The 13,059-nt window shown below is 40.2% G+C and overlaps 1 protein-coding gene across 1 annotated transcript; it reads left to right on the forward strand.

The window, feature by feature from the left end:
* Positions 1–588: 588 nt before the first annotated feature.
* LOC147606917 (hydroxycinnamoyltransferase-like) lies at positions 589–2,606 on the forward strand. Its single transcript, XM_086791150.1, has 2 exons — positions 589–1,182; positions 1,327–2,606. The coding sequence occupies exons 1-2, from the start codon at positions 739–741 to the stop codon at positions 2,347–2,349; spliced, it is 1,467 nt and encodes a 488-aa protein (XP_086647276.1). The 5' UTR covers positions 589–738; the 3' UTR covers positions 2,350–2,606.
* Positions 2,607–13,059: the final 10,453 nt, after the last annotated feature.

Here is a 13,059-nt window from a genome sequence, read left to right on the forward strand (position 1 = left end):
CAAAATATATAGTAAATAGAGGTTTTAGTAATACAGCTTGCAAATTTTGTAAAATATAGGAGTATTAGAGGTAATGGTACAACCTTTTTTTGCGAGCTAGTTCTTGTTACGGCCACACCCTTTCGTTTCTTTTCTCGGGCTTTTCAAACTCTTGTCCCTACAAGCATAGCCTTTGCTATTGTCCTTGCTCTAGTAATCTACTATTGGGCTATTGTCCTTGGCCTAGTAATACAACTTGCAAAATTTGCAAAATATGAGGTTTTAGTAATACAACTTGCAAAAGTAGTAAAATTGACCAAAAAAATATTTACAAGGTATGTGAGATTGGAGGTTTCCACTTATATATATGGGAAACTTTATTTCATATACAAACGTATAGAACCCAAACATTTCTTCATTATTAATTTATTTTTTATCCTGAAGTCACTGGTGACGTACAAAACCATTGGCTCACGGGTGACACAAAAAATTTCTGGCGTGTTCTCCAAGTTAACTGCGTGTTCTCCAAGTTAACTGCTGCTGGCCTAGCCTCCAGATAATATCTACGTCTATGGGCATGCGAGCCTAATAATTATACTCCAAGGAGCACTCTAGTATCCTCCAACCCACCTATTTCTCATACCGTTTCTTCACCTCTTTGCCTTTCTACTACACACACGCTTTCATCTGTCTCACCTCATTTTACTCTAGTACCCTAGATTGTCCCATTTTAATCCAATATTTGATATTCCTCAGAACATGGGTTCATTGGGCCGTAATGATCCTGCACTGACTTTGCTTGGAAAATCCATGGTGGTTCCAGCCACTCCAACCAGTAAAGGGCACATGTTTTTGCCCTCTTTGGACATATGCTGGCGGCACATTCATTATAATCAAAGGCTAATGTTCTACAAGACATCTTTGGAAGATGTGTCTGGTGCAGTGGCCACTCTTAAGAGGAGCCTGTCCCTTGTGCTCGTGCATTACTATCCATGGTCTGGAAGGATAGCAGTGGGAGATGACAAGAGGCACGTGATTGACTGCAATGATGCAGGTGTTGAGTTTGTGGAGGCCTCCATTGATCTTGCCATGAGCGAGCTTGACAAAGAAGGCTTCCAAATGAAGGCTTTGTTTGAGAGCCTCTGCCAGCATGTAGAGCACAAGGGGGATGGCCTGTACAGCAGCCCTTTACTCTCGGTGCAGGTAAAGGCTCCTTTCCTCCTAAGTTGTGAGCTTGAGTAACGCAGTTTACTGAATGATGTTTTGAGCCTCGTGTTTGTTAGACTATTTATTATTAGATGATGTAATTTAAAGAAAGCCTAAACAGATTGATCTTGTTTGGAGCAGGCAACAAGGTTTTCGGACGGAGGGCTTGCAGTGGGGATAGCACAGAGCCATATGGTGGCAGATGGGCAGTCATTATGGAACTTCATGGTGTCATGGGGGGAGTGTGCAAGGGGGGTGGGCTTGAGCGTGCAGCCATTACACAACAGGGAGAGGCTAGCTCTGCCGGATCCATCTCCAGAAAAAGCTCATTTCAATCTACAGTTGGATGCCAAAGAAGAAGAGATCATAGAAGGAGCAGGAGCAGTGGCAGAGAAGGAGAAGCAGAAGGAGAACGGAAATGGCCCGATGGAAGAGATGACGGAGAACGGGGGCGGCTTAGATGGCGACAAGGCCAGCATCGACGTGGAACCCGACCCTTTGGTTCAGTGCGTGTTCGACTTGCACGCTGCGGCAATCAAGAAGCTGAAAAGTGAGGCCGGCGGGACCTACACCTCCTACGAGGTGATTTGCGCCCACTTCTGGCAGCGCGTGACCGCCGCCAGACTAGCGCCGGCGAGTGAGCCCGCCCGTTTTGTCGTTTTGGCCAACTGTCGTAGCCGCTTGACGCCACCCCTACCTCCGGCATACTTCGGTAACGTCATCATGTTAGGCGTGGCGACCGGCACCTCCGGTAAAGTCCGCCGCGAACATTTGGCTGCTACCGCCGGCCGGATCCACGAAGCCGTCTCCAGGTGTCGCGAAGACACGCTTTTGGCATTCATGCATTGGCTGGAGCTTCATGACAACTGTATTATTCCGGGTCCCAAGCGTGTAGCGAAGACGATGAACGTGCGGAGCTCTCCAAGGTTTCCAGTTTACCAGGTGGACTTCGGGTGGGGGCGACCGGCAGCTGTCCGGTCAGTCAAGGTCGAAGGAGATGGGGACATGGTGTTCTTTGGCGGGCGCCCGGGGTCGGCCACCGGTGACGTGGAGATTTGCATGGCCCTCCCCGCTAGTGTAATGCGGCGCCTCCTCGAAGACCGCGAGTTCCTTGCCGAACCCCCAACGAGCCCCTTTGGCAACCAACTATTCATTCCACAATAAAAAAATTAAATTCCTCATGATGATGATTTCGTTGCTCATATATTCTTGAGGCTTTACAAAATTACATGCTCATAGCTCAATAACTTTGTATATTATTTTGATTGAGGTTTGAGCTAGCCACAAAGCTATAATTTAACAAGATTATCCCTTTGTCTTGGCCACACAATAATGTACTTCCTCCTCCCCAAGCTATAATTCAACAAGATTATCGCAATAATGTAACTTCCTCCCCTTAGTACAAAAAAGTGATTTTTGGCTACTTGCAATGATAACAACATTCCATAGCCTATATAAGGGTCCACACACTTAATTTCTTCAATATATACCTCATAACGATTATTTCCAAATATCATTCATAGTCTTGATGCTTTACATGCTCATAACTCAACTACATATTATCTTGATTGGGGATTGAGCAAAGGACAATCTTGACCATGAAGCTAGGTGATTCTATAGCTAGCCTTTGAGTTAAAGGAAGTTGTCGTTGACTCAAACAACTTGCCAAGAAATTGGCAAAATACTCAACCCATTAAGGTAAGGAGTAGACTAGAAGACGGCTCAAGAGTTGGTCAAAGCTTTCTAATAGCAATGAGTGAGCTTCTAGCGGTGCTAACTATGGGAACTTGTCATACTTGGACATTAACTTCACCTTGCCTAAGCAATGGGTGAACTTCTAGTAGTGCCAACTATAGGAACTTATCCTACTCAGACACCAACTTCACCTTGCTTAAGTGAAGATCTCCGAAAAAACTTGTTCTTTTTTCGTAATCAGATAAGAACGTCTCTAAGAGGAGAACTCAGAACCAAGCTCGGTTCCAATGGATATGAACTTAAACACCATTTTCTCTAAGATCTTGGGAGATGATTTGAGATTTCCACTCACAAAAAGGCCATTGCACATCCCATATACTTATGATGCTACTGGAATTCTAACTATCTTAAATGTGTCGGATTTGAACAATTTATATAATATAGCTTAGTATTTTGAATTTTGATAGGTTGAGTAATTCTATGATATTCTTTGATTGGAGGGTTTACTTTCAATAATCCGATATTGTTTAGTAATTTGAAATACTATTTACTTTAGTTTCCCTCCTTTCTCAGTGGGGCAGCTCTCCCTCTTTTCCCTCCATTCTCATATTAATGGTGATAGATGTTTTCATTTATGCCAGAGATTAGGGTGGCAAAGAAGGATTAAAGATGAAGAGTGTGCTAGTTTTCTGGTGCCTCAAAGTTGGAACCAAAAAACCATCTTACTCTTCATTGCTCTTTCGAGTCATACTACAAGTTCATAAAAGAACAAAGATATGGAGGTTAGTATTCTATATTTTTTCTTGCTAGAGTGCTCTCAAAGAACATGGCAAGGTATGCACTCCAAAAGGCAAGAAGTTTAATGCAATGTCAAAAGATATACCAAGAGATAAAATGCATAAAGTGAGCAACACAGCCCCAATGATGCCCAACGCATATGTGATAAAGCTTGGATTTCCTCAAGAGTAGATCTATTATTTGTAAGTAATTAGACAAAGGATTTACGAGGGTTATGAAGAAAAAAAGAATTTTGCCTCTCCCAAATCTATATCATGCAGGACAAGCATGACAATTTAATGGTAAAGTTTTGGAACTCATTGTTGGTGAGCCTATGCATCTATGCCATACACATAAATATAAGTTAGAGGTTATATTTAAGCTACTGTGCTAGATGTATATAAGGTGCAACGTGCAATGGTCAAGTTCTATATATAACATGGCAATTCAAGAATGTGGTGGTACACTAAAGTTTGTATTAAAACTCGACAAATGTGAGATTGCCAAAGGATAAAAGTTAGAGAGGGTAAGTGTGACTGTGGTGAAAAGAGCCTTGGGTCTATCAAAAAAGACCATTCATATTATTTTAGTGTTCAATTAGAAAATGAGATATGGTGGCTTGCTTCTTTCAAAGTCCCAACAGAAGACCATGAAATATTAAAGTTTTTCTTTAAGTTGACAAGTATACCAAATGTGGTTGAACATCCGACAACGGGAGAAGTTCTAAAGTAGATGAATTTGGTAAATATAATGTATAGTGGCATCTTGCTCTAAAGTCTTATGGAACTTATACATTCAAAGGAAATTACATAAAGTTTAGAAACTACTAGTATGCTGCTTTTCTCTTTCAACAGCTTCTTTTTCCTTTAAGCTTGCTTGAGGATGTTGACATTTCTTCAGTAGACGTAGACTCAATTTCACTAACTTCTACTCAATTTCACTAACTTCTGTTTTGTACATCATGTTAGGAGATCTACATCCATCTTATTAGTCATTAAATGATGTGCAATGTAATTTAAAAAATAAGATGATCTCATAGCCCAAGCCCAAGGTGCATACCCAAAATCCTAAAAGCTTCATATTTTCCTACAAGTATAACTCTATCAATATTTGAGGGGACAACAGACCAACCTCATAGCTATCAAAGTATTTACAATGAAAAAAGGGCTTGCTTGAGGATGTTGACATCTCTTCAGTAGATGCACACTCAATCTCACCAACTTCTATTCTGTACATCATGTTAGGAAACCTACATCCATCTTATTAGCCATTAAGCATGTGCGATGTAATTTTAAAAATAAGATAATCTCATAGCCCAAGCCCGAGGTGCATACCCAAAAATCCTAATAGCTTTATATTTTCCTACAATTATAACTCTATCAAAATTTAAGGGGACAACAGACTAACTTAGATACCTTGTAACTGCCTTAAGTGCTAATAGTGCAACCTCAGAGCTATCGAAGTATTTACAATGAAAAATGGCAAGGACTTATTTGTTTATTTTACCAATATAATGACCAAGACCATAGACCTTGCTAATTCTTCCTAATCAGTACGCACCAGCTCATGTAAGAAACCCATCAGTATCTTTAACCTAAAGATGATAAAAATAATAATTCATTAGATTGGATTTAATTACAAATTTATGAAATAGAATGAATAGCTGAAGGTGACCTATGGTGTGATAGGAAGGCATCCAACGGGCCCCAATGCTTTCTCTTTGCATGCTAACACTAGAGCACCTTCCTTGCCAAGGGTGAAAAGTACCTTCTACGTGATAGGTATTGATAACAAGGATACAAATGGGAAATACTACCTACTTTTTTTAATCTCACTGACTAGAGATGAGTCATCCCATAAGTCAATTGTCTGTTTGCATGTCTAAGATGATTCTTCTTGGATAGAATTTAGTATGTTTGATCTCTCAAAATTTGTTAGTTCTAGCCTCTCTTGAATAACAGTAAATTCTTCTTCTATTGGGAATCCATTCTGAGCATACTTTGATGCTTCCTTTATATAAGACACTGAGGGCCTTAGTTGCACCAACATAATCTTTTGTATCTATGTCTAAGAGAAGTTGGTCTTAAAATTAACCCAATCTTTCTCATCTTCAGTTATATGTGCAATAGCAGAAAGACGATAATCTTTCCTTAAGGAGAACATCATTTGTATATCTAATAGCAAGACAAAGTCCTTGTACTATCATTGATACTAAATGATAGTAGGCATGGCAAGTTCATCGAACTTTCTAATTCCTCTCCATTAACATTCTTCTCCTCAATTATTGTTCTTGCTTTGAGTTGTGTAATGTTAAGTCCTTTACTAAGCTCTGCCTCAACTTCAAGCTCCATAGGGTTTTCTATCTCCTCATCTTCTACTACATCTCTAGTACATACATTAGTTTTCTATCTCCTCATCTTCTACTACATCTCTAGTACATACATCTCTAGTACATACATTAGTTTGTAAGAACATGTTGGAGTCTTTTTTCTTGTCATTCAGTGTTGTTATCTCCATCAACTTTCAAGTATATGTACACATTAGTGCAACATCCTCCAATAGAAACCTATACCTTCCACCTCCATGTGCAAATGTATGTGTGCACTTGACATTGTCTAGTAGGGAAATATATATCTTTGTAAGGGTTGACTTCTCATTTGAAAAGATGCAGGGAGAGGAGAGCTTGAGCTCTTGCAAGCACACATACACTCACAAAACCCTAGAAGAGAACACACAAGGTGAGAGGCTGAAAATCTTCTTCTTCTTCACTCAACACTCAACACACCATATACAAAGATAAGAGTACACACCTATATAAAGTTACTCAACCAAATACATACTAGGGTTCTCTATAGTGTGAACCCAACTAAATGAGTTGGCGCTATAACTATGCTAGTCTCTAGAATGGCTGTCACATAGCCTGTCATCCCACTGGCCGCATATCACCCCCCCATGATCTCACCAACCATGCCAGTGGTGTAAGTGTGGGACCTATCCCCCAGGCGGGTCATCAGTGTCCACCACCTCACTAAATGAGCTCGATATCTCAACACTCCCCCTTGAGCTCAACTCCATCTCATGTACACCAAGCGAAGCCCTGAATCTGTGGAGCTTCTTTGTACCCAATGCTTTGGTGAAGATGTCAGCTACCTGATCCTGTGTGCTGACATAGACAAGGTCAACGTCTCCTGTCAAGACCTTATCTCTGACAAAATGGTAGTGGACCTCTATATGCTTCGTGTGAGCATGAAAAACTGGGTTCCTGGCCAATTGTATACTGCTAATGTTGTCACAGAAAATGACAACTTGTGATAGACCCAAATCTGCAAGTAGCTTTCTCAACCAAGCTACCTCACATGCTGCCATAGCAGCACCTCTGTACTCGGCCTCTGTACTGGATAGAGCAACCGTAGGCTGCTTCTTGCTGCTCCAAGTCACAGCAGCACTTCCCAAAGAAAACATGAAGCCACTACTACATCTTCTATCTGAGCTACTACCAGGCCAATCAGCATCTGTGTACCCATGTACACATATCACTGTCCCAGTTTCATAAAATAGTCCACAATGCAAAGTAGACCTCACATATTTCATGATGCGTCTCAATGCATCCAAATGCGGCTTTTGAGGAACTTGCATAAACTGACTCACCAACCCAACAGCATAGCATTTCTAACTATCTTAAATGTGTCGGATTTGAACTCCTTTCTCAGTGGGGTAGCTCTCCCTCTTTTCCCTCCATTCTCATATTAATGGTGATAGATGTTTTCATTTATGCCAGAGATTAGGGTGGCAAAGAAGGATTAAAGATGAAGAGTGTGCTAGTTTTCTAATGCCTCAAAGTTGGAACCAAAAAACCATCTTACTCTTCATTGCTCTTTTGAGTCATACTACAAGTTCATAGAAGAACAAAGATATGGAGGTTAGTATTCTATATTTTTTCTTGCTAGAGTGCTCTCAAAGAACATGGCAAGGTATGCACTCCAAAAGGCAAGAAGTTTAATGCAATGTCAAAAGATATACCAAGAGATAAAATGCATAAAGTGAGCAACACAGCCCCAATGATGCCCAATGCATATGTGATAAAGCTTGGATTTCCTCAAGAGTAGATCTATTATTTGTAAGTAATTAGACAAAGGATTTACGAGGGTTATGAAGAAAAAAAGAATTTTGCCTCTCCCAAATCTATATCATGCAGGACAAGCATGACAATTTAATGGTAAAGTTTTGGAACTCATTGTTGGTGAGCCTATGCATCTATGCCATACACATAAATATAAGTTAGAGGTTATATTTAAGCTACTATGCTAGATATATATAAGGTGCAACATGCAATGGTCAAGTTCTATATATAACATGGCAATTCAAGAATGTGGTGGTACACTAAAGTTTGTATTAAAACTCGACAAATGTGAGATTGCCAAAGGATAAAAGTTAGAGAGGGTAAGTGTGACCGTGGTGAAAAGAGCCTTGAGTCTATCAAAAAAGACCATTCATATTATTTTAGTGTTCAATTAGAAAATGAGATATGGTGGCTTGCTTCTTTCAAAGTCCCAAAAGAAGACCATGAAATATTAAAGTTTTTCTTTAAGTTGACAAGTATACCAAATGTGGTTGAACATCCGACAACGGGAGAAGTTCTAAAGTAGATGAATTTGGTAAATATAATGTATAGTGGCATCTTGCTCTAAAGTCTTATGGAACTTATACATTCAAAGGAAATCACATAAAGTTTAGAAACTACTAGTATGCTGCTTTTCTCTTTCAACAGCTTCTTTTTCCTTTAAGCTTGCTTGAGGATGTTGACATCTCTTCAGTAGATGTAGACTCTATTTCACTAACTTCTACTCAATTTCACTAACTTCTGTTTTGTACATCATGTTAGAAGATCTACATCCATCTTATTAGTCATTAAAGCATGTGCAATGTAATTTAAAAAATAAGATGATCTCATAGCCCAAGCCCAAGGTGCATACCCAAAATCCTAATAGCTTCATATTTTCCTACAAGTATAACTCTATCAATATTTGAGGGGACAACAAACCAACCTCATAGCTATCAAAGTATTTACAATGAAAAAAGGGCTTGCTTGAGGATGTTGACATCTCTTCAGTAGATGCACACTCAATCTCACCAACTTCTAATTTGTACATAATGTTAGGAAACCTACATCAATCTTATTAGCCATTAAGCATGTGCGATGTAATTTTAAAAATAAGATAATCTCATAGCCCAAGCCCGAGGTGCATACCCAAAAATCCTAATAGCTTTATATTTTCCTACAATTATAACTCTATCAAAATTTAAGGGGACAACAAACTAACTTAGATACCTTGTAACTGCCTTAAGTGCTAATAGTGCAACCTCAGAGCTATCAAAGTATTTACAATGAAAAATGGCAAGGACTTATTTGTTTATTTTACCAATATAATGACCAAGACCATAGACCTTGCTAATTCTTCCTAATCAGTTCGCACCAGCTCATGTAAGAAACCCATCAGTATCTTTAACCTAAAGATGATAAAAATAATAATTCATTAGATTGGATTTAATTACAAATTTATGAAATAGAATGAATAGCTGAAGGTGACCTATGGTGTGATAGGAAGGCATCCAAGGGGCCCCAATGCTTTCTCTTTACATGCTAACACTAGAGCACCTTCCTTGCCAAGGGTGAAAAGTACCTTCTACGTGATAGGTATTGATAACAAGGATAAGAATGGGAAATACCTACTTTTTTTAATCTCCCTGACTAGAGATGAGTCATCCCATAAGTCAATCGTCTGTTTGCATGTCTAAGATGATTCTTCTTGGATAGAATTTAGTATGGTTGATCTCTCAAAATTTGTTAGTTCTAGCCTCTCTTGAATAACAGTAAATTCTTCTTCTATTGGGAATCCATTCTGAGCATACTTTGATGCTTCCTTTATATAAGACACTGAGGGCCTTAGTTGCACCAACATAATCTTTTGTATCTATGTCCAAGAGAAGTTGGTCTTAAAATTAACCCAATCTTTCTCATCTTCAGTTATATGTGCAATAGCAGAAAGACGATAATCTTTCCTTAAGGAGAACATCATTTGTATATCTGATAGCAAGACAAAGTCCTTGTACTATCATTGATACTAAATGATAGTAGGCATGGCAAGTTCATCGAACTTTCTAATTCCTTTCCATTAACATTCTTCTCCTCAATTATTGTTCTTGCTTTGAGTTGTGTAATGTTAAGCCCTTTACTAAGCTCTGCCTCAACTTCAAGCTCCATAGGGTTTTCTATCTCCTCATCTTCTACTACATCTCTAGTACATACATTAGTTTGTAACAACATGGAGTCTTTTTTCTTGTCAGTGTTGTTATGTCCATCAACTTTCAAGTATATGTACACATTAGTGCAACATCCTCCAATAGAAACCTATACCTTCCACCTCCATGTGCAAATGTATGTGTGCACTTGACATTGTCTAGTAGGGAAATATATATCTTTGTAAGGGTTGACTTCTCATTTGAAAAGATGCAGGGAGAAGAGAGCTTGAGCTCTTGCAAGCACACACACACTCACAAAACCCTAGAAGAGAACACACAAGGTGAGAGGCTGAAAATATTCTTCTTCTTCACTCAACACTCAACACACCATATAGAAAGATAAGAGTACACACCTATGAAAAGTTACTCAACCAAATACATACTAGGGTTCTCTATAGTGTGAACCCAACTAAATGAGTTGGCGCTATAACTATGCCAGTCTCTAGAATGGCTGTCACATAGCCTATCATCCCACTGGCCGCATATCACCCATGATCTCACCAACCATGCCAGTGGTGTAAGTGTGGGGCCTATCCCCCAAGCGAGTCATCAGTGTCCACCGCCTCACTAAATGAGCTCGATATCTCAACACTCCCCCTCGAGCTTAACTCCATCTCATGTACACCAAGTGAAGCCCTGAATTTGCGGAGCTTCTCTGTACCCAATGCTTTGGTGAAGATGTCAGCTACCTGATCCTGTGTGCTGACATAGACAAGGTCAACGTCTCCTGTCAAGACCTTATCTCTGACAAAATGGTAGTGGACCTTATCTCTGACAAAATGGTAGTGGACCTCTATATGCTTCGTAAAAACTCGGTTCTTGGCCAATTGTATACTGCTAATGTTGTCACAGAAAATGACAACTTGTCTATCCACTGATAGACCCAAATTTGCAACAAGTAGCTTTCTCAACCAAGCTACCTCATATGCTGCCATAGCAGCACCTCTGTACTCGGCCTCTGTACTAGATAGAGCAACCGTAGGCTGCTTCTTGCTGCTCCAAGTCACAGCAGCACTCCCCAAAGAAAACATGAAGCCACTAGTAGATCTTCTATCTGAGATACTACGAGCCCAATCAGCATCTGTGTACCCATGTACACATATCTCTTGTCCTAGTTTCATAAAATAGTCCATAATGCAAAGTAGACCTCACATATCTCAGTATGCATCTCAATGCATCCAAATGCGGCTTCCGTGGAACCTGTATAAACTGACTCACCAACTCAACAGCATAGCTCAAATCTGGCTTGGTGATCGCATGTAGATGAAGCTCCCTACTATGCGCCTATACATAGTAGGATCCTCCAAAATCTCTCCTGAATCTACACTCAACTTGCCATTCTGATCCAATGGCACTGAGATAGGCTTACAGCCTGTCATACCATACTTGGACAACATGTCCAAGCCATACTGTCTCTGTAGTAATCCAATACCATGTGGTGACCTAATCACCTCAATGCCCAAGAAATATCTGAGCTCCCCCAAATCCTTCATCTCAAACTTTTGTCTAAGCAAGATCTTTACATCAAAGATCTCTGCATCATGGTCCCCCGTAATGATCAGGTCATTTCTACATAGATAACAACAAGCACAACCCCTCTATCACTGTGTCTCATACACAGCGAGAAATTTGCATTGGCCACATGAAAGCCAATAGTAACAAGATATTCAGAAATCTTGTCAGACCATGCTCTTGGTGCTTGTTTTAAGCCATACAAGGCTTTCTTCAACCTGCAAACATGCTCGGGGTGACTCACATCCTCATAACCAAGTGGTTGCAACATATACACCTCTTCCTGCAAATCCCCATGCAAGAATGCATTCTTTACATCCATCTGATGTAAAAGACCATTTCTTTGACACAGCCAGTGCTATCACAACTCTCATTGTTGCCATCTTGGCAACTGGGCTGAAAGTTTCCTCATGATCAATGCCATATGTCTGCGCATATCCTTTGGCTACCAATCTAGCCTTGTACCTGCTTATGTTTCCATCACTATTATGTTTTACTTTGTACACCCACTTGCATCCAATGGCTTTCTTGCCTTCAGGCAATTGCACTAAATCCCAAGTCTCATCCCAAGTCTCATTTCCATATAGTGCATCCATCTCCTCATCCATAGCTTTCTCCCAAGACACATTTCCAACAGCCTCATCAATGCATGTGTGGGCTCTACAACCTGCACAACTTTTGCCATGTATGCATAGTGATGTGCCACATAACCATCATATAGGTAAACATTTGCACAAGATTCTTCACTCTCGCAGATCTTCACAGCTTTGCATTCATGGCTTCCATAGCCTTCTTTACACTAGGTGTTCTCATAACTGGTATCCCAAGCTCCTCATCAAAGCTCATCTCTCAGCCACTAGACTCTCCATCAACATGAGAATGCCCTGCAGAAATGTCAGGCATACTAAGGGGCTCAACCACTTTCTCTTTGCCTTTATGTGATGTACTAATCACATTTGCAAGACTGGTATTATGACGTAGCCTGCCACTCCATGGTCTATCAACTGAACCACTAGATGAGGACCACTTTCTCTTTGCCTTTATGTGATGTACTAATAACATTTGCAAGACTGGTATTATGACGTAGCCTGCCAATCCATGGTCTATCAACTGAACCACTAGATGAGGACTCTCCTGGTCCACTCAAAGACTGTGATTGCTGACTTGCATTTTGTGCAACCACATTTCCACTCACATCAACCCCAACAGCTTCTTTTTTAGCAGCATACGAGCTGCTCATCTCATCAAAAAGAACATCCCTGCTTACCCTCAACTCACGTGTAGCAGGGTTATAACACCTGTATTCCCTTTTGCTCAAGGGAATATCCAATAAACACACATTTTTTAGCTTTTGGATCCAGCTTAGTTCTCAGCTCATCTGGCACATGCACATATGCAATGCATCCAAAGACTTTCAGATGAGACAAATCATGTTTTTTGCCAGCAAACCTCTCCTCTGGAGTTACATCATGTATGGCTGCAATTGGAGTCATGTTCATGATGTAAACTGCTGTAAAAACAGCCTCAGCCCAATAGCTATATGTGGCATATTCTTCTCTTCCATAAATGCTCGCGCAGTCTCAGCAATGT

Source organism: Cibotium barometz, chromosome 56 (assembly GCF_041138505.1).
Source record: "Cibotium barometz isolate CiBa-2024 chromosome 56, ASM4113850v1, whole genome shotgun sequence".
Taxonomy (NCBI): Eukaryota; Viridiplantae; Streptophyta; class Polypodiopsida; order Cyatheales; family Cibotiaceae; genus Cibotium; species Cibotium barometz.